This window comes from Rhinatrema bivittatum, chromosome 16 (genome assembly GCF_901001135.1).
Source record: "Rhinatrema bivittatum chromosome 16, aRhiBiv1.1, whole genome shotgun sequence".
In the NCBI taxonomy this organism is placed as follows: domain Eukaryota; kingdom Metazoa; phylum Chordata; class Amphibia; order Gymnophiona; family Rhinatrematidae; genus Rhinatrema; species Rhinatrema bivittatum.
Window position 1 is genome coordinate 49,314,378 of NC_042630.1, and position 22,719 is coordinate 49,337,096.

Below are 22,719 nucleotides of genomic sequence, written 5' to 3' on the forward strand. Positions count from 1 at the left end.
TAATTTGTTCATGTTATGAATGTATTTTATGTTATTGTTCAATGTTCTTTGTAAAAAAAAAAAACCCCGGTCTGACCTCCCAGACTAGGGTAATCTTTTTGTTTCCTGTAAACCGGTCTGATTTGTATTGTATACAGGAATTCCGGTATATAAAAATTAAAAATAAATAAATAAATAAAGGATACTAAGAAGCACATGCCTCTGAAGTATACTAAGAAGCACACGCCTCTGAAAGATATTAAGAAGCACAGTTTCTGAAGGATACTAAGAATCACAGCCTCTGAAGTATACTAAGAATCACATGCCTCTGAAGGATACTAAGAAGCACAGCCTCTGAAGTATACTAAGAAGCACACGCCTCTGAAAGATATTAAGAAGCACATTCTCTGAAGTATACTAAGAAGCACAGCCTCTGAAGTATATTAAGAATCACAAGCCGCTGAAGGATACTAAGAAGCACAGCCTCTGAAGTATACTAAGAAGCACATGCCTCTGAAGTATAGTAAGAAGCACAGCCTCTGAAGTATACTAAGAAGCCCATGCCTCTTAAGGATACTAAGAAGCACAGCCTCTGAAGTATACTAAGAAGCACATGCCTCTGAATAATATTAAGAAGCCCATGCCTCTGAAGGATACCAGGAAGCACAGCCTCTGAAGTATACTAAGAAGCAAATGCATCTGAAGGATACTGAGAAGCACATGCCTCTGAAGGATACTGAGAAGCACAGCCTCTGAAGGATACTAAGAAGCACAGCCTCTGAAGGATACTAAGAAGCACATACCTCTGAAGGATACTAAGAAGCACATGCCTCTGAAGTATACTAAGAAGCCCATGCCTCTGAAGGATACTAAGAAGCCCAGCCTCTGAAGGACACTAAGAATCACATGCCTCTGAAGGATACTAAGAAGCCCATGCCTCTGAAGGATACTAAGAAGCACATGCCTCTAAAGTATACTAAGAAGCACATGCCTCTGAAGGATACTAAGAAGCACATGCCTCTGAAGGATAGTAAGAAGCACATGCCTCTGAAGTATACAAATAATCACATGCCTCTGAAGTATACTAAGAAGCACAACCTCTGAAGTATACTAAGAAGCACATGCCTCTGAAGGATACTAAGAAGCACATGCCTCTGAAGGATACTAAGAATCACATGCCTGTGAAGTATACTAAGAATCACATGCCTCTGAAGGATACTAAGAAGCACATGCCCCTGAAGAATACTAAGAAGCAGATGCCTCTGAAGGATACTAAGAAGCACATGCCTCTGAAGTATACTAAGAAGCACATCCCTCTGAAGGAAACTAAGAAGCACATACCTCTGAAGGATACTAAGAAGCATATGCGTCTGAAGTATACTAAGAAGCACATGCCTCTGAAGGATACTAAGAAGCACATGCCTCTGAAGAATACTAAGAAGCCCATGCCTCTGAAGTATACTAAGAAGCACAGTCTCTGAAGGATACTAAGAAGCCCATGCCTCTGAAGGATACTAAGAAGCACAGCCTCTGAAGTATCCTAAGAAGCACATACCTCTGAAGTATACTAAGAAGCACATGCCTCTGAAGTATACTAAGAAGCACAGCCTCTGAAGTATACTAAGAAGCCCATGCCTCTTAAGGATACTAAGAAGCACAGCCTCTGAAGTATACTAAGAAGCACATGCCTCTCAATGATATTAAGAAGCCCATGCCTCTGAAGGATACTAAGAAGCACAGCCTCTGAAGTATACTAAGAAGCAAATGCCTCTGAAGGATACTGAGAAGCCCATGCCTCTGAAGGATACTGAGAAGCACAGCCTCTGAAGGATACTAAGAAGCACAGCCTCTGAAGGATACTAAGAAGCACATGCCTCTGAAGTATACTAAGAAGCCCATGCCTCTGAAGGATACTAAGAAGCCCAGCCTCTGAAGGACACTAAGAATCACATGCCTCTGAAGTATACTAAGAAGCACATGCCTCTGAATGATATTAAGAAGCACATGCCTCTGAAGGATACTAAGAAGCCCATGCCTCTGAAGGATACTAAGAAGCACAGCCTCTAAAGTATACTAAGAAGCACATGCCTCTGAAGGATACTAAGAAGCACATTCCTCTGAAGGATACTAAGAAGCACATGCCTCTGAAGGATACTGAGAATCACATGCCTCTGAAGGATACTGAGAAGCACAGCCTCTGAAGGATACTAAGAAGTACAGCCTCTGAAGGATACTAAGAAACACATGCCTCTGAAGGATACTAAGAATCACATGCCTCTGAAGTACACTAAGAAGCACAGCCTCTGAAGTATACTGAGAATCACATGCCTCTGAAGGATACTGAGAAGCACAGCCTCTGAAGGATACTAAGAAGTACAGCCTCTGAAGGATACTAAGAAACACATGCCTCTGAAGGATACTAAGAACCACAGCCTCTGAAGTATCCTAAGAAGCACATGCCTCTGAAGTATACTAAGAAGCACACGCCTCTGAAAGATATTAAGAAGCACAGTTTAAGAAGGATACTAAGAATCACAGCCTCTGAAGTATACTAAGAATCACATGCCTCTGAAGGATACTAAGAAGCACAGCCTCTGAAGTATACTAAGAATCACATGCCTCTGAAGGATACTAAGAAGCACAGCCTCTGAAGGATACTAAGAAGCACAGCCTCTGAAGTATACTAAGAAGCACACGCCTCTGAAAGATATTAAGAAGCACATTCTCTGATGTATACTAAGAAGCACAGCCTCTGAAGTATACTAAGAATCACAAGCCGCTGAAGGATACTAAGTAGCACAGCCTCTGAAGTATACTAAGAAGCACATGCCTCTGAAGTATACTAAGAAGCACAGCCTCTGAAGTATACTAAGAAGCCCATGCCTCTTAAGGATACTAAGAAGCACAGCCTCTGAAGTATACTAAGAAGCACATGCCTCTGAATGATATTAAGAAGCCCATGGCTCTGAAGGATACTAAGAAGCACAGCCTCTGAAGTATACTAAGGAGCAAATGCCTCTGAAGGATACTGAGAAGCACAGCCTCTGAAGGATAGTAAGAAGCACAGCCTCTGAAGGATACTAAGGAGCACATGCCTCTGAAGGATACTAAGAAGCCCAGCCTCTGAAGGACACTAAGAATCACATGCCTCTGAAGTATACTAAGAAGCACATGCCTCTGAATGATATTAAGAAGCACATGCCTCTGAAGGATACTAAGAAGCCCATGCCTCTGAAGGATACTAAGAAGCACATTCCTCTGAAGGATACTAAGAAGCACATGCCTCTGAAGGATACTGAGAATCACATGCCTCTGAAGGATACTGAGAAGCACAGCCTCTGAAGGATACTAAGAATTACAGCCTCTGAAGGATTCTAAGAAACACATGCCTCTGAAGGATACTAAGAATCACATGCCTCTGAAGTACACTAAGAAGCACAGCCTCTGAAGTATACTAAGAATCACATGCCTCAGAAGGATACTAAGAATCACATGCCTCTGAACTATACTAAGAATCACATGCCTCTGAAGTATACTAAGAAGCACATGCCTCTGAATGATATTAAGAAGCACATGCCTCTGAAGGATACTAAGAAGCCCATGCCTCTGAAGGATACTAAGAAGCACAGCCTCTGAAGTATATTAAGAAGCACATGCCTCTGAAGGATACTAAGAAGCACATTCCTCTGAAGGATACTAAGAAGCACATGCCTCTGAAGGATACTGAGAATCACATGCCTCTGAAGGATACTGAGAAGCACTGCCTCTGAAGGATACTAAGAAGTACAGCCTCTGAAGGATACTAAGAAACACATGCCACTGAAGGATACTAAGAATCACATGCCTCTGAAGTACACTAAGAAGCACAGCCGCTGAAGTATACTAAGAATCACATGCCTCTGAAGGATACTAAGAATGACATGCCTCTGAACTATACTAAGAAGCACAGCCTCTGAAGTATACTAAGAAGCACATGCCTCTGAAGGATACTAAGAAGCACATGCCTCTGAAGGATAGTAAGAAGCACATGCCTCTGAAGTATACAAATAATCACATGCCTCTGAAGTATACAAATAATCACATGCCTCTGAAGTATACTAAGAAGCACATGCCTCTGAAGGATACTAAGAATCACATGCCTGTGAAGAATACTAAGAATCACTTGCCTCTGAAGGATACTAAGAAGCACATGCCCCTGAAGAATACTAAGAAGCAGATTCCTCTGAAGGATACTAAGAAGCACATGCCTCTGAAGTATACTAAGAAGCACATCCCTCTGAAGAATACTAAGAATGACATGCCTCTGAACTATACTAAGAAGCACAGCCTCTGAAGTATACTAAGAAGCACATCCCTCTGAAGGATACTAAGAATGACATGCCTCTGAACTATACTAAGAAGCACAGCCTCTGAAGTATACTAAGAAGCACATCCCTCTGAAGGATACTAAGAATGACATGCCTCTGAACTATACTAAGAAGCACAGCCTCTGAAGTATACTAAGAAGCACATCCCTCTGAAGTATACTAAGAATGACATGCCTCTGAACTATACTAAGAAGCACATGCCTCTGATGGATACTAAGAAGCACATGCCTCTGAAGGATAGTAAGAAGCACATGCCTCTGAAGTATACAAATAATCACATGCCTCTGAAGTATACTAAGAAGCACAGCCTCTGAAGTATACTAAGAAGCACATGCCTCTGAAGGATACTAAGAAGCACAGTCTCTCAAGGATACCTACGCCTCGAACCCAGTCTACCAGAGTTCAAAAAAAAGTTAAAAACCTGGCTCTTCAGGCAAGCGTTCCAATCTACAGAATGTAACTAAGCGCCGTATCCTGATTGAACTTGGGAATATTCTGTGTTACAGTTAATAATATGCAATGTTATGCAAAATTAAATTTCAATTTAACCTTACGTTTAATTTAAGTTCAACATGCTATTTGGCCTAATTTTAATTTAATTTATGAAAATATTTAAGGATTTATTGTTATTGTTCAAAGTTCTTTGTAAAAAAAAAAAAAAAATTTTGTTCATGTTATGAATGTATTTTATGTTATTGTTCAATGTTCTTTGTAAAAAAAAACAAACCCCGGTCTGACCTCCCAAACTAGGGCAATCTTTTTGTTTCCTGTAAACCGGACTGATTTGTATTGTATACAGGAATTCCGGTATATAAAAATTAAAAATAAATAAATAAATAAATAAAGGATACTAAGAAGCACATGCCTCTGAAGTATACTAAGAAGCACACGCCTCTGAAAGATATTAAGAAGCACAGTTTCTGAAGGATACTAAGAATCACAGCCTCTGAAGTATACTAAGAATCACATGCCTCTGAAGGATACTAAGAAGCACAGCCTCTGAAGTATAGTAAGAAGCCCATGCCTCTTAAGGATACTAAGAAGCACATGCCTCTAAAGTATACTAAGAAGCACATGCCTCTGAAGGATACTAAGAAGCACATGCCTCTGAAGGATACTGAGAATCACATGCCTCTGAAGGATACTGAGAAGCACAGCCTCTGAAGGATACTAAGAAGCACAGCCTCTGAAGGATACTAAGAAACACATGCCTCTGAAGGATACTAAGAATCACATGCCTCTGTAGTACACTAAGAAGCACAGCCACTGAAGTATACTAAGAATCACATGCCTCTGAAGGATACTAAGAATCACATGCCTCTGAAGTATACTAAGAAGCTCAGTCTCTGAAGTATACTAAGAAGCACATGCCTCTGAAGGATACTAAGAAGCACATGCCTCTGAAGTATACAAATAATCACATGCCTCTGAAGTATACTAAGAAGCACAGCCTCTGGAGTATACTAAGAAGCACATGCCTCTGAAGAATACTAAGAAGCACATGCCTCTGAAGGATACTGAGAATCACATGCCTCTGAAGGATACTGAGAAGCACAGCCTCTGAAGAATACTAAGAAACACATGCCTCTGAAGGATACTAAGAATCACATGCCTCTGTAGTACACTAAGAAGCACAGCCTCTGAAGTATACTAAGAATCACATGCCTCTGAAGGATACTAAGAATCACATGCCTCTGAACTATACTAAGAAGCACAGCCTGTGAAGTATACTAAGAAGCACATGCCTCTGAAGGATACTAATAAGCACATGCCTCTGAAGGATACTAAGAAGCACATGCCTCTGAAGGATAGTAAGAAGCACATGCCTCTGAAGTATACAAATAATCACATGCCTCTGAAGTATACTAAGAAGCACAGCCTCTGAAGTATACTAAGAAGGATATGCCTCTGAAGGATACTAAGAAGCACATGCCTCTGAAGGATACTAAGAAGCACATGCCTCTGAAGGATAGTAAGAAGCACATGCCTCTGAAGTATACAAATAATCACATGCATCTGAACTATACTAAGAAGCACATGCCTCTGAAGTATACTAAGAATCACAGCCTCTGAAGGATACTAAGAAGCACATGCCTCTGAAGGATACTAAGAGCACATGCCTCTGAAGGATAGTAAGAAGCACATGCCTCTGAAGTATACAAATAATCACATGCATCTGAAGTATACTAAGAAGCACATGCCTCTGAAGGATACTAAGAAGCACATGCCTCTGAAGGATACTGAGAATCACATGCCTCTGAAGGATACTGAGAAGCACAACCTCTGAAGGATACTAAGAAACACATGCCTCTGAAGGATACTAAGAATCACATGCCTCTGAACTATACTAAGAAGCACAGCCTCTGAAGTATACTAAGAAGCACATGCCTCTGAAGGATACTAATAAGCACATGCCTCTGAAGGATACTAAGAAGCACATGCCTCTGAAGGATAGTAAGAAGCACGTGCCTCTGAAGTATACAAATAATCACATGCCTCTGAAGTATACTAAGAAGGACATGCCTCTGAAGGATACTAAGAATTACATGCCTGTGTAGTATACTAAGAATCACATGCCTCTGAAGGATACTAAGAAGCACAGCCTCTGAAGGATACTAAGAAGCACATGCCTCTGAATGATACTAAGAAGCACATGCCTCTGAAGGATAGTAAGAAGCACATGCCTCTGAAGTACACAAATAATCACATGCATCTGAAGTATACTAAGAAGCACATGCATCTGGAGGATGCTAAGAAGCACATGCCTCTGGAGTATACTAAGAGAACAGGAAAAATAGGACATTCCAGTAGAGAGGATGTAATAAATGCCAAAATGGACCAGGTTTCTTTAAGTAAAGTGCAGAAAGATCCCATATGACCCCCTCAGTTGATGAGCAGTTTGTTAATATGAACAAAAAACTAGGGATGTGAATCGTTTTAGGACGATTAAAATTATCGTCCGATAATTTTAATATCGTCTTAAACAGTTATGGAACACAATACAATAGAGATTCTAACGATTTATCGTTATAAATCATTAGAATCGTGAGCCGGCACACTAAAACCCCCTACAACCCACCCCCGACCCTTTAAATTAAATCCCCCACCCTCCCGAACCCCCCCCAAATGAGTTAAATAACCTGCGGGTCCAGCGGCGGTCCGGAACGGCAGCGGTCCGGAACGGGCTCCTGCTCCTGAATCTTGTTGTCTTCAGCCGGCGCCATTTTCCAAAATGGCGCCGAAAAATGGCGGCGGCCATAGACGAACACGATTGGACGGCAGGAGGTCCTTCCGGACCCCCGCTGGACTTTTGGCAAGTCTCGTGGGGGTCAGGAGGCCCCCCACAAGCTGGCCAAAAGTTCCTGGAGGTCCAGCGGGGGTCAGGGAGCGATTTCCCGCCGCGAATCGTTTTCGTACGGAAAATGGCGCCGGCAGGAGATCGACTGCAGGAGGTCGTTCAGCGAGGCGCCGGAACCCTCGCTGAACGACCTCCTGCAGTCGATCTCCTGCCGGCGCCATTTTCCGTACGAAAACGATTCGCGGCGGGAAATCGCTCCCTGACCCCCGCTGGACCTCCAGGAAATTTTGGCCAGCTTGTGGGGGGCCTCCTGACCCCCACGAGACTTGCCAAAAGTCCAGCGGGTGTCCGGAAGGACCTCCTGCCGTCCAATCGTGTTCGTCTATGGCCGCCACCATTTTTCGGCGCCATTTTGGAAAATGGCGCCGGCTGAAGACAACAAGATTCAGGAGCAGGAGCCCGTTCCGGACCGCTGCCGTTCCGGACCGCCGCTGGACCCGCAGGTTATTTAACTCATTTGGGGGGGGGTTCGGGAGGGTGGGGGATTTAATTTAAAGGGTCGGGGGTGGGTTTTAGGGGGTTTTAATGTGCCGGTTTTGCGATTTTTAGATTTTTAGATTTTTCACGATTTTTCACGATATTTTACCCCCCCAAACGGCAACAATACGATTCCCTCCCCCTCCCAGCCGAAATCGATCGTTAAGACGATCGAGGACACGATTCACATCCCTACAAAAAACATACTTTGAAAAGTCTGTATACAAATTCTAGAGATCTAAAACATAAGATGAGAGAATTAGAGTGTATAGAAATGGATAAAGAGGTGGATATCATTGGCATCTCAGAGACCGGGAGAAAGGAAAATAACCAATGGGACACTGTGATACCATGGACACAAATTATATTGAAATGACAAGATGGGTCAAATTGGTGGAAGGGATATTAAAGAGGGCATTGAGTCAAAACAGGATAACAGTTCTACAGGAAACATAATATAATATTAAATCTTTATGCAGAGAAATTCCAGGTGGGGGTGTGTTACTGTCTTCCTGGCCATAATGAACTTACAGACAATGAAATGCTAAAATAAATTAGGGAAGCTAATTGTCAGCACAGTATTAATGGCTGATTTCAAATACTCCAGTACTGACTGGGTAAATGTCACATCAGGACATTATAGAGAGGTAAAGTTCCTAGAGAAAATAAATTAATGCTTCATGAAGAAACAGGTACAAGAATCAACAAGAGGGGAAACAATTTTAGACCTAGCCCTTAATGGAACACAGGATTTGGTGGGAGAGGTAACAGTGTTGGAACAACTTGGCATTTGTGATCACAACACGATCAAATATGATTTAATAACTGGAGGGAGCCTACTAAAGAAATCTATTGTGACAGCATTTAAGTTTAAAAAAGGTAACTATGAATAAATGAAGAAAATGGTTAGGTTAAAACTGAAAGGAACAATTGCAAAGGTTAAGAGTTTAGCTATGGCATGGATATTGTTTAAAAATACAATTTTGGAAGCCCAGATTAGATGTATTCCATGCATTAGAAAAGGTGGAAGGAAGGTTAATGACTACTGGCAAGATAAGGTCAGAGAGAATATAATATCTAAAGAAACATCTTTCAAAAATGGAAAAAGGATCTGAATGAAAAAACAGGAAGCAGCATAAGCACTGGCAGGTCAGATGCAAAGCACTGATAAAGCAGGCAGAGAGAAAAGTTGAAAAGATGATTGCAGTGAAAACAAAAACAGGAACATTTTTTTCAGGTACATTTGAGATAAAAAGCCTGCAAGGGAGTCATTTGATTCATTAGATGAGTAAGGGATAAAAGGGGCACTTAGAGATGGCAAAGCCAGAGCAGAGAGAACAACACCCAAGCTTTCAAAACCCAGCATGTAAAAATCATTAGATACTAGGGATGTGAATCGTTTTAGGACGATTAAAATTATCGTCCGATAATTTTAATATCGTCTTAAACCGTTATGGAACACAATACAATAGAGATTCTAACGATTTATCGTTATAAATCGTTAGAATCGTGAGCCGGCACACTAAAACCCCCTAAAACCCACCCCCGACCCTTTAAATTAAATCCCCCACCCTCCCTAACCCCCCCCCAAATAACTTAAATAACCTGCGGGTCCAGCGGCGGTCCGGAACGGCAGCGGTCCGGAACGGGCTCCTGCTCTGAATCTTGTCGTCTTCAGCCGGCGCCATTTTCCAAAATGGCGCCGAAAAATGGCGGCGGCCATAGACGAAAAAGATTGGACGGCAGGAGGTCCTTCCGGACCCCCGCTGGACTTTTGGCAAGTCTCGTGGGGGTCAGGAGGCCCCCCACAAGCTGGTCAAAAGTTCCTGGAGGTCCAGCGGGGGTCAGGGAGCGATTTCCCGCCGCGAATCGTTTTCGTACGGAAAATGGCGCCGGCAGGAGATCGACTGCAGGAGGTCGTTCAGCGAGGCGCCGGAACCCTCGCTGAACGACCTCCTGCAGTCGATCTCCTGCCGGCGCCATTTTCCGTACGGAAAATGGCGCCGGCCATACGCGTATGGCCGGCGCCATTTTCCGTACGAAAACGATTCGCGGCGGGAAATCGCTCCCTGACCCCCGCTGGACCTCCAGGAACTTTTGGCCAGCTTGTGGGGGGCCTCCTGACCCCCACGAGACTTGCCAAAAGTCCAGCGGGGGTCCGGAAGGACCTCCTGCCGTCCAATCTTTTTCGTCTATGGCCGCCGCCATTTTTCGGCGCCATTTTGGAAAATGGCGCCGGCTGAAGACGACAAGATTCAGAGCAGGAGCCCGTTCCGGACCGCTGCCGTTCTGGACCGCCGCTGGACCCGCAGGTTATTTAAGTTATTTGGGGGGGGGTTCGGGAGGGTGGGGGATTTAATTTAAAGGGTCGGGGGTGGGTTTTAGGGGGTTTTAATGTGCCGGTTTTTCGATTTTTCGATTTTTCGATTTTTCGATTTTTCGATTTTTAACGATTTTTAACGATTTTTCACGATATTTTACCCCCCCAAACGGCAACAATACGATTCCCTCCCCCTCCCAGCCGAAATCGATCGTTAAGACGATCGAGGACACGATTCACATCCCTATTAGATACACACATTCCGGGCTGAACACTCACCAAGCACATTGTTAAAACTGCTCGGCCATGCCCATATCTACCGATAGATGCAGAAGTGCTAGGGTTCACAAAAGGGGCGGGCTGGACAGGGTCTGGATGGGGTGGGGGCAGGGCAGGGGTCAGCCGGGACAGCCCCATTAGATGATATCCCAGGGAAGGATTAATCACATAACTCACCTATAACCCACTCCCAAGCACTACCCGTATGCAAAAAACCATTACTTCTGATCACCACCCTCATGTAAAAAACTGCAATTAGTTCACATGATCAAGTCATTGTAAACCACATAATTCTGTGTAATGTACCCTGTCATACTTCGGTTAATATTCTATGTTAAAGTTCCTATCATTTCTTCCTCTTGCCCTTATTTGTACTTATCCCTGTTTTATTGTAACTGTAACTATTTCTTTGTTTAGCACCTATTATTTATTTCGTTCACTGTACCGTTTATCACTCCTCTGTTTATTGTAAACCGGCATGATGTGATACTTCTCACGAATGCCGGTATAGAAAAAACTAAAATATAAATATATATAAGTGAGCGCCGGCAGCTGGCTGGCACACAGAAGTTACAAAACAATTCAGAATACATAGGATTAGTTTAGGGGTCAGGAAGGAGAGGGGACAAGGGAGGAAGGGTAGTTAGGGTAGTTAGGGGTATAGGAAAGTTCTCTGCCAGTCCACTCCTTAGCTGGAGTGGACTGGCAGAGAGTGGACTAGGATGGAACTGGACAAAGGCCCGATTGCATCACCGTGCATACATTACAAAATCCCCTCCTGCGAGTGAGAGTCATGACCCGCCCGCATATGCACACACCAATATTAAAATCAGGTGTGGCTGTTTGGCTCATTTGCTAACAGGTAGCAGCACTCCGCTGCCATTGAACATTACCTTTTTGGCTTTCTTGGCTCGAGTTTTCTGATTTGGGCGGAGGGAACGCTGTCTGCCTGCCTGACTTGTTGCTTCACTTCCGGACTCGGACGTTGGTGGGCGGAGCCTCAAGACGCCTATAACAGCGGCGTCTCAACTGAAGAGCTTTGCTGTTTGACTCATTTGCTAACAGGTAGCAGCACTCCGCTGCCATTGAACATTACCTTTTTGGCTTTCTTGGCTCGAGTTTTCTGATTTGGGCGGAGGGAACGCTGTCTGCCTGCCTGACTTGTTGCTTCACTTCCGGACTCGGAGGTTGGTGGGCGGAGCCTCAAGATGCCTATAACAGCGGCGTCTCAACTGAAGAGCTTTGCTGTTTGACTCATTTGCTAACAGGTAGCAGAACTCCGCTGCCATTGAACATTACCTTTTTGGCTTTCTTGGCTCGCGTTTTCTGATTTGGGCGGAGGGAACGCTGTCTGCCTGCCTGACTTGTTGCTTCACTTCCGGACTCGGACATTGGTGGGCGGAGCCTCAAGACGCCTATAACAGTGGCGTCTCAACTGAAGAGCTTTGCTGTTTGACTCATTTGCTAACAGGTAGCAGCACTCCGCTGCCATTGAACATTACCTTTTTGGCTTTCTTGGCTTGAGTTTTCTGATTTGGGCGGAGGGAACGCTGTCTGCCTGCCTGACTTGTTGCTTCACTTCCGGACTTGGACGTTGGTGGGCGGAGCCTCAAGACGCCTATAACAGCGGCGTCTCAACGGCGCATCCGCCGTCGGCGCTCCGCCAAAGACGCGCGCCTAAGAGGCGCGTGTCTTTGCCGGGCTTCGCCGGGATTCGACGAGTTTCGGTGATTACTTTATATAAATCAAATCGGCAGCCAACGGAGCCTGGCTTAAAGGACTGTTACCAAAAGAATATAACAACTAAAGGTACTTGGTTTTACTTCATTATTTCATATGTTGACTCTTTTTTTTCTTGGTGATGCCACACACCAAGAGAAAAGGGAAAACAGTGACTTCTACTCCTGCTTCCAATGCAAATCAACCACGTATCTCTGATCTTTTTGGGAGAGCCTTTGAATTAACGCCAGGAGCAGATGCCATTGGAATTCCAGACCAGGAGCAGGGACTGAATTCCCAGGCAAACGAGACATCCTTAAGCCCTGGTGCCCCAGTCACTCCAGAACCACCAACCGGGAAAGGTAGTGGAGAATTTAGATTTGAGGAAATTAACTCAAACTTGATCTCCCTTTCCGAACAGAAAGGGGTAGATAAAATAAAATTGTCTGTGCTGGAACCCAGTTTCTTAGTAATTAAAGATCAAGAGAGAGGTCTTAGTACCGGAATGTCGATTAAAGAAAAGGGAGGGGACGGAAACAAGGAGGAATTGGTGTTAAATGCCTTAGAAATATCACCTGTTAAGTTTACTTTAGAGGGAATAGGTAATATGATATCCACCATGCAAAAATCTATAAATGATTTGACTTCTATGGTCCAAGAGACCTTAAGCAAGAATAAAGAACTACAAGTTAAAATTGAAAAGATCGATGAAGTAGTGGGAAATCTGGGAATTAAAAACAGTGAATTAGAAAAGGTACAGATACATTTAATTAAATCAGAAAAAATCCATTCTGACAAAATAGAATATCTTGAAAATCAAATTCGAAGAGGGAATCTGAGAATCTTGAATTTTCCAAAATCCCAATTTACTTTCACCTAAAGAACTTTTTAGGAGTTATCTACAAAATGTTCTTAAATTGACAGATTCAATGATTCCAAATATATCTAGAATATATTATATTAAACAAAAAGGAAAAATTGAATCCACACAGGGAAAAAGTTCAGACACAACAGAATAAAGATATAGATTTATCAGATTTACTAGAAAAATCCTCAGATATGCAGATAAATACTCGTCTGACTTTAATAGTCTCATTTGCAGATATTTCCCAAAGAGACTCTATACTTAGACTATACTTTAGGAACCAGAACATTAATTTTCACGGACAACCGATTAGAATGTTCCCTGATGTAACTTATAACACACAGTTGAAGAGGAAATAATTTCTAACATTAAGAGATAAGGTTACAACTCGTGGTGACAAATTCATCTTACGTTTCCCTTGTCAGTGCATTATAATACACCAGAACACGCGATATGTCTTTAATCAACCTGAACATTTGCGTGTATTCCTTGATTCCTGACCCAAAGATTTCTTTAATCACTGGGGAAAAAGGAAAATATATATGGCTCAAATTTCTATAAGATTTTTCTTTTCTTAAAATAACTGCTCTGCATTATTAAACCAGGCTCTCTAATTACTTCTAAATTTTTCTAGGTTTTCACAGTATGTAATAAGTAATATTTATGTTATGATTATGTTTTGAGAATCATGTTAACAGTTATAACTGTGTATATCCTTATGGAAAATGAAAATTTTGAACAAATATAAATAAAAAAAAAAAAAAGATAAAATCAGGTGTGCGTGTGCATGCAGGAATCATATTTTATAACATGTGTGTGCATTTTATAATATGGTAGCTGAAGGCTGGAGGGTTGCAAATGTAATGCAATTTTTAAAAAGGATTTAAGGAGTGATCTAGGAAATTACAGACTAGTTTGATCTCTGTACCAGGCAAAATGGTAGAAACTATCATAAAGAACAAAATTGCTGAACATATAGATACAAATATACACTTATTTCTCACTGTACGATGAACTTATGGAGTACAATTACTGTATAGACTCAGCAACCATCATATGGTTGCTGAGTCTATACAGGAAGATTCAGAACCAATGTCAGGAAGTATTTCTTCACGGAGAGGGTGGTGGAGGCCTGGAATGCCCTTCCGGAGGAAGTGGTGAAGACCAGAACTGTGAAGGACTTCAAAGGGGTGTGGGATAAACACTGTGGATCCATCAAGTCAAGAGGCCGCCAATGAAGAGTAGGTGACTCGCCAGAATGATGGCTACTAGGGATGTGAATCGTTTTAGGACGATTAAAATTATCGTCCGATAATTTTAATATCGTCTTAAACCGTTATGGAACACAATACAATAGAGATTCTAACGATTTATCGTTATAAATCGTTAGAATCGTGAACCGGCACACTAAAACCCCCTAAAACCCACCCCCGACCCTTTAAATTAAATCCCCCACCCTCCCGAACCCCCCCCAAATGAGTTAAATAACCTGCAGGTCCAGCGGCGGTCCAGAACGGCAGCGGCGGGAAATCGCTCCCTGACCCCCGCTGGACCTCCAGGAACTTTTGGCCAGCTTGTGGGGGGCCTCCTGACCCCCACGAGACTTGCCAAAAGTCCAGCAGGGGTCCGGAAGGACCTCCTGCCGTCCAATCGTGTTCGTCTATGGCCGCCGCCATTTTTCGGCGCCATTTTGGAAAATGGCGCCGGCTGAAGACAACAAGATTCAGGAGCAGGAGCCCGTTCCGGACCGCTGCCGTTCTGGACCGCCGCTGGACCCGCAGGTTATTTAACTCATTTGGGGGGGGTTCGGGAGGGTGGGGGATTTAATTTAAAGGGTCGGGGGTGGGTTTTAGGGGGGTTTTAATGTGCCGGTTTTGCGATTTTTAGATTTTTCGATTTTTCACGATTTTTCACGATTTTTCACGATATTTTACCCCCCCAAACGGCAACAATACGATTCCCTCCCCCTCCCAGCCGAAATCGATCGTTAAGACGATCGAGGACACAATTCACATCCCTAATGGCTACTGCCTGGAGACAATACCCTTAGGGGCGGATTTTAAAAGGCGCGCGAATAGCCTACTTTTGTTTGCGCTCCAGGCGCAAACAAAAGTACGCTGGATTTTAGTAGATACGCGCGGAGCCGCGCGTATCCACTAAAATCCTGGATCGGCGAGCGCAAGGCTATGGATTTTGTATAGCCGGTGCGCGCCGAGCCGCGCAGCCTAACCCCGTTCCCTCCAAGGCCGCTCCGAAATCGGAGCGGCCTCGGAGGGAACTTTCCTTTGCCCTCCCCTCACCTTCCCCTCCCTTCCCCTACCTAACCCACCCGCCCGGCCCTGTCTAAACCCCCCCCCTTTACCTTTGTCGGGGGATTTACGCCTCCCGGAGGGAGGCGTAAATCCCCGCGCGCCAGCGGGCCTCCTGCGCGCCGGGCCGCGACCTGGGGGCGGGTACGGAGGGCGTGGCCACGCCCCGGGCCGTAGCCATGCCCCCATACACGCCCCCAAAACGCTGCCGACACGCCCCCGAAACGCCACGACGACCGGGCCCGCCCCCCGACACGCCCCCCTCGGAGAACCCTGGGACTTACGCGAGTCCCGGGGCTCTGCGCGCGCCGGGAGGCCTATGTAAAATAGGCTTCCCGGCGCGCAGGGCCCTGCTCGTGTAAATCCGCCCGGTTTTGGGCGGATTTACGCGAGCAGAGCTCTGAAAATCCGCCCCTTATTCAATAAACATACACATGGTTACTGTGACTCCAACATCACTCTAAGCTTCAACAGCAAGAGGAAATGTGGAAAAAAGGATTTGCACTCACAAAGACGGGAGTAGCTGGCTTGTTACGGCGGTTACTACCCCAAACCAAATATCCAAATTACTACCTCCACCTTCCTCTATTCCTGATGCCTTTCAACTAGCTTGATCACTCCATTCTTATACTTCACTTTCAATGCATATCCAGCATAGTTCTCTGCTTCAACAGCAGGGGAGAAGAAAAACTGTTACTTCACACATCCAGCAGAGCTCTCTGCTTAAACGGCAGGGGAGAAGAAAAAGGGTTCGCACTCACAAAGCGGGGAGTAGCTGGCTTGTTACGGCGGTTACTACCCCAAACCAAATGTACCTGATACTTCACTCTCGACGCATATCCAGCATGGCTCTCTGCTTCAACGGCATGGGAGAAAGACTGATACATCACGAATTTCCAGCATAGCTCTCTGCTTCAACGGCAGGGGAAAAGAAAAACTGATACTTCACGCATATCCAGCATAACTTCAACGGCAGGGGAGAAGAAAAAAGGATTCACACTCACAAAGCGGGGAGTAGCTGGCTTGTTACGGCGGTTACTACCCCAAACCAAATGTGCCTGATACTTCACTTTCGATGCATATCCAGCATAGCTCTCTGCTTCAACGGCAGGGGAGAAGAAAAAACTGATACCTCACACATATCCAGCATAGCTCCCTGCTTCAACGGCAGGGGAGAAGATAAACAACCAATAAGGGCTGTATAACATAATCTGGGTAAAAACAAATAAGCATGGGTGTAGCTTGCTTATTGCGGCGGTTACTACCCCTACTACCTCTAACTAATCAAGCTAGATATTTCACTTGGATGCAGCTCCATCACCGCTCTCTACATTAATGGCGGGGGTGGAAGGGAATTAGAACCAAGAGCTAAGAGAAACAGATAAGTATGAGAGAAAAAATGAGGGAAGCTTGCTGGGCAGACTGGATGGGCCATTTGGTCTTCTTCTGCCGTCATTTCTATGTTTCTATGTTTCTATGTTTCTATATTGCACTAGGTTCCTGGATAATGTACCGGGTAACCTAAAAGAGCTGAAATGCTTCAGTAGGTAGAAGTTTTAATCATCGGTTGCTTTGAGATGTTTGCTTAGCTTAATTAAAGTTAGTGAAGTACTTAACTTGTGAATGATGACAGAGAAGAATGCTCGGTATCAACTGTTGCCAAGTGCAGCGTAGAACTGAAATCAAATGAAAAGGTCCCTTTCAGGTTCGCGCTCGTATTCCCCAATTGGGGCTATTAAATAGGCGTCCTGTCGATGGGTACCTTTCTGGTATTAATTTCCGCTCGCTGTCGAAACGCCCAACACTGCAGGGTTTCGGAATCTCTTCCTTCTTCAGGGGTGCAGCAAGCTTATATTTATGGCAGATTCTGTGGACATACTGAACACCATGGGGCGGATTTTAAAAGCCCTGCTCGCGTAAATCCGCCCGGATTTACGCGAGCAGGGCCTTGCGCGCCGGCGCGCCTATTTTCCATAGGCCTGCCGGCGAGCGCAGAGCCCCGGGACTCGCGGAAGTCCCAGGGTTTTTTGTTGAGGGCGTGTCGGGGGCGGGGCCGATCAACGTGGCGTTTTGGGGGCGGGACGCGGCGTTTCGGGGGAGGGCCTGGGGGCGTGGTTTTGGCCCGGGCGTTCCGGGGGCGTGGCCGTGCCCTCCGGAACCACCCCCAGGTCGCGTCTCGGCGCACTAGCGGCCCGCTGGCGCACGGGGATTTACTTCTCCCTCCGGGAGGCGTAAATTCCCGGACAAAGGTAGGGGGGGGGTTTAGATAGGGCCGGGGGGGTGGGTTAGATAGAGGAAGGGAGGGGAAGGTGAGGGGAGGGCGAAAGCGAGTTCCCTCTGAGGCCGCTCCGATTTTGGAGCGGCCTTGGAGGGAATGGAGGCAGGCTGCGCGGCTCGGCGCGCGCCGGCTGCACAAAATCGGCAGCCTTGCACGCGCCGATCCTGGATTTTAGCAGATACGCGTGGCTACGCGCGTATCTACTAAAATCCAGCGTACTTTTGTTTGTGACTGGTGCGCCAACAAAAGTACATGAATGCGCATTTCTTGTAAATCTACCCCCATATATGTGTTGCACAGGTGAATGCGACTTCTATTGACATAAATTATTACAAGACAAAACACAGTAAAGTCAATACCTTAGTCCTGTTATTAAAGGCGCACACATATGGATAGTGATTTATATGAGAGCACTTAGAATCTTGCCTGCTTACCAACCGGATGTCTACGATCAGCGCTGAATTTGAAGAATCTTCCTGTCATTGCAGGGATTGCAATCGCGTCTGACTTGGTGCGGTACATGCGCTGTCCTTTTAACTTGTGAAAAAGCCCGCAAAACAGAGGGGCACGCTTAAGGCACTGCTGAATACAATTCAATGTATATTATGTGATTAGCTACTGAATCTGAAATGACTGTGAAGTCGAAAGTTGGTGAAAAATAATTAAACATATATTTTTGCCGTAAAAAGATGATGACATAGTGTACCATTCTATCTTGTCATTAAGGCCAGCCGGTTCTACTGTTTTTAATTTTAATTTTAAAATCCAAAAATTATCTCAATAATTGAGTTTTGCATTGCGATCTCCTCCTGTTTTGAATGCAGAAATGTGTTCAAGAATTGTCCACTTAAAATCTGCAAAAATATGTCCTTTGGAAACGCAATGTGGTACAAAGGGTGCCTTGAGATCTTTGGTATTTATGCAGCTCCGATGTTCTATGAGCCTGGTTTTAATTTTCCTGGATGTGCGTCCTATATATATTTTAGGACAGGGGCATTGTAGAGCGTATTTTACATGGTCTGTGTTGCAATTAGTGCTGTGTTTTTGTTTGACCATGTATCCTGTGTTAGGATCTTTCCATGATGTACCAACCATAGTAGTGCTGCAGAAATCACATATTCCACAGGTTTTATGACCATTTTCTTCAACATGGGATTGTGTCATGTCAGGAATTGCTGCTCTGACTATGTGCTGTTTAATATTTGTTCCTCTGGAATATGAAAACATTGGGATGCAGTTGAATATAGGATGAATTTGAAGGAAATGCCAATTACATTGAATGATTTCTTTGATATTTTTGGTGAGATTAGTGTGTTTAAGCACACAGACAAGTGTCTCTTTCTGCTGCCTTTGCTTTGTACTGTAACAATTGATCCCTATCTGAAAAATCCGCATGGATGAATGCTCTCTTGATAGCTCGCTTGGGATATCCTCTCTGCTGAAATCTTAAGTATCTGCTCTGTTTCAAGCCAAATGAGAAATATGTCATCAATATATCTTGTCCATAATTGTACATGTTGAAAAACTATGGACTGATAAACCTGGGTTTCTTCGAATCTTGTGACATATAAATTTGCCACACCTGGGGCCAATGGGGAACCCATAGCGACATGTCCTTCAAATCCATCCTATTTTCAACCGATGTTACCCAGGTAGAGAGTCCATCAAGGTAGGTTGAGAAAACTTTGCACAAATCTCATCTTTGGGTGAGTTTCCTCACTCCGAAGGACATCAAATCTTCACAAGAGAGCACTGTTCTGTTCGTACGTCTCACTCTGAAAGTCAAAGTGACCCCTAATCCCTACACTAATACCTAAACCTCACCTCGAGTTACTAGATGGACCTCCTATAGAGATATAAAGACCTATCTAGTATGAGGATATTATGGCCAGTCTCTCTCTCTCTCTCTTTCTCTTTCTCTCTCTCTCTCATCCAAAGTCCCTGATAGCTAGGCTGGTCTTCCAGGAGCTTCACACTAGCAAAAACATCACAACATGCAAAAGGATTTGCAAACCCAGCCCACCTCTAACTCCTCCTCTTTTTCAGATTACCATGCCTTATGGTGCTATCGCATGCATTAAGGTATTTTCACATGCATTAAAGGTACTTAACGCATGCAAAAATGCCATAACGCGATTTGATAAATGACCCAGTTTTAGGTTGCTATGGGAATAGGACTGGGTACAATTATTTAAATGTATTACTATATTTACTATATATCTGGTAGTGAATTACCAAGGAATGATTACACTCTTGAAAGGTGCGGGGAATTTATGTTAAAAGACTGATTAATTAATTTTTATTCATTTTTTTGTACGAAAGTGTCAACTGACTTTAAATTAAAGGATGAGCCAGGGGAGAATGGTGGGAGGGTTCAGTAATACAAACACACAAACTTCTGTTTTTTTGCCTGCCTTTTTGATTACCTATTCAATACAGATAAACAACACACTGAATAATAGACCCCAATAATTTACTTCTCCCCAATACTTTTATGTTTTAAAAATTTCCCCAAGCAGTGCTTACAGATTCTTTTCAGCCACCAGCAAGGTGATCCTCTCCTCTCAGTGCTTCCACTAGATTACCTTTCTTTTGACTCATATCACACCCCAGATTCCTCGTTCTGTGTGCAGTGAGAGCTGCCCTCCTGGATACAGGAAAGCCCCTCAGAAAGGAAAACCCCTCTGTTGCTATGACTGTGTCCCATGTCCTGAAGGAGAAATCACCAACATGATGGGTGAGTAAAATGAAGAATGGTAGGTGAGACAAGCCATATGAATGATATGAAACAGATGAAGGGGTGAATCTTAGACAGCTGTCAAGGTCAGTGGTATTCTTTTACTACATTGTTGTACACTATATAATGGATTTACATCTAAGGGTTTACATCAGCTCTGGCTCATACAGAATTTCACAGCCCAAATACTAGAAGGTTGCAAAAACAATCATACCCTCTCTATGTAAACTACACTGTCTACTAGTAGTCTGCCCACAAAATATAAAATCTTAACCTTCAAGACTCCAAGTGGAAGAAGTCCATATTTTATAAAAGACTGGTTACCAGTTTCTTCTCCTTTTAGGTCCTCCCAAGATGCCTTCTTAACTAAACCAATGATTTAAAAAAAAGCCCAAAAGTTCTGATATCCATCTATGGGCCTTTTTGGGTGCTGTTATCTTCTGGAACTAATGACCCTAATCTATCGGTGACAATTTTAAACTTTTGTTTTCTGGATAGATACGGAAAACTGTGAGCCCTGCCCAGAAGATCAGTGGTCAAATCAGGAGAGAAATCGATGCATCCCAAGAGCCATTGACTTCCTTTCCTACGAGGACCCTTTGGGTCTGGCTTTAGCGTCTGTTGCTATTTTATTTTCTATGGTAACTGCTGGAGTGATGGGAATTTTTAAGAAACATAAAGATACAGCCCTAGTGAAAGCAAATAATCGTGATCTCAGCTTCATCCTGCTCATCTCCCTAATGATGTCCTTCCTCTGCTCCTTGTCATTCATTGGACAACCTCTAAAGGTGACCTGTCTGCTACGACAACCTGCATTTGGGATTATATTTGCTGTTTCTATTTCTTCTATACTGGCTAAAACCCTCACAGTTGCTATGGTCTTCAATGCTACGAGACCTGGCAGCAGGTTTAAGAAATGGTTAAAGACCAGAATATCCATCTATCTTGTTCTTCTGTGTTCAGTGGGTGAAGTCCTGATATGCATTGTGTGGCTCCTCATGTCTCCTCCATTCCCAGAGTTGGACACAAAATCTGAAACAGGGAAAATTATATTACAGTGTAATGAGGGATCTGTAACTGCCTTCTACATTATGGTTGGATACATGGGATTTCTGGCATTGTTAAGTTTTGTTGTTGCATTCCTAGTAAGGAAATTACCTGACACATTCAATGAGGCCCAGTTTATCTCCTTCAGCATGCTGGTGTTCTGGAGTGTTTGGGTGTCCTTCATCCCAGCGTACCTGAGCACCAAAGGCAAATACATGGTGGCTGTGGAGATATTTGCTATCCTGGCCTCCAGTGCTGGTCTTCTGGGTTGTATATTTATTCCCAAATGCTACATTATTTTGCTAAAGCCTCACATGAACACAAGAGATTTAGTAGGGAAACATTAAAAAAAATACAACTTCTAAATGAGTATTTTGCCAGAAGGGAATGCGAGTTCTGTTTATAATATTTTTCAGGCATTGGTTATATGAACATACAAAACATTGAGAGGTAAACACCAAATAAAATAATAACAACAATAATAATAATATTGTGTAATGTTGAATTTATTTCACTATTTTGTTGTATTTGTTTTGGAAACTCAAACAAATTGAGTGAAAAAGTTTATAGAAAGGGTAGCTGAGACCTCTTGGCCCATCCACACTCACCACTCCCTTGCAATCTCATAAGAAAACTCTGACAACATTTCTTGTGTAAATAAAGCCACAGGCTTTATTGTGTAAATATCTTACCTGAGCCATAACAATGAATATCATCAGTTCCACCCCTATATATATATAGACTGGGTGTCCCACCACCACATCCCAATGGGGGCCATCAATGACCAACCTGGTGCTCAGAGTCCTTCTGGTGAGTCATCACCTTCAGTTGAGGCCTTCTCCATCCACCACCCAGCAAGTACATTTCCTCAACATCGTGTAAATACAGCATGGGTTATTTTTCCTAATATGCATTCCCTTGCACTTATCCAACCAAATATAAACTATTTGAAAGAAAATAAATGGCTTATATCTAGATTAGTAA

The 22,719-nt window shown here is 43.7% G+C and overlaps 1 protein-coding gene across 1 annotated transcript in view; it reads left to right on the forward strand.

Moving 5' to 3' along the window:
* LOC115077642 (vomeronasal type-2 receptor 26-like) overlaps nt 1-22,120 on the forward strand; it is a 176,017-nt gene extending 153,897 nt beyond the window's left edge. The window contains exons 5-6 of the mRNA XM_029579937.1: nt 20,565-20,688; nt 21,187-22,120. Coding sequence (XP_029435797.1) covers nt 20,565-20,688; nt 21,187-22,082 — 1,020 coding nt within the window. The 3' untranslated portion in view covers nt 22,083-22,120. The remainder of the gene's footprint in view (nt 1-20,564; nt 20,689-21,186) is intronic.
* The last annotated feature ends 599 nt before the right edge of the window (nt 22,121-22,719 follow it).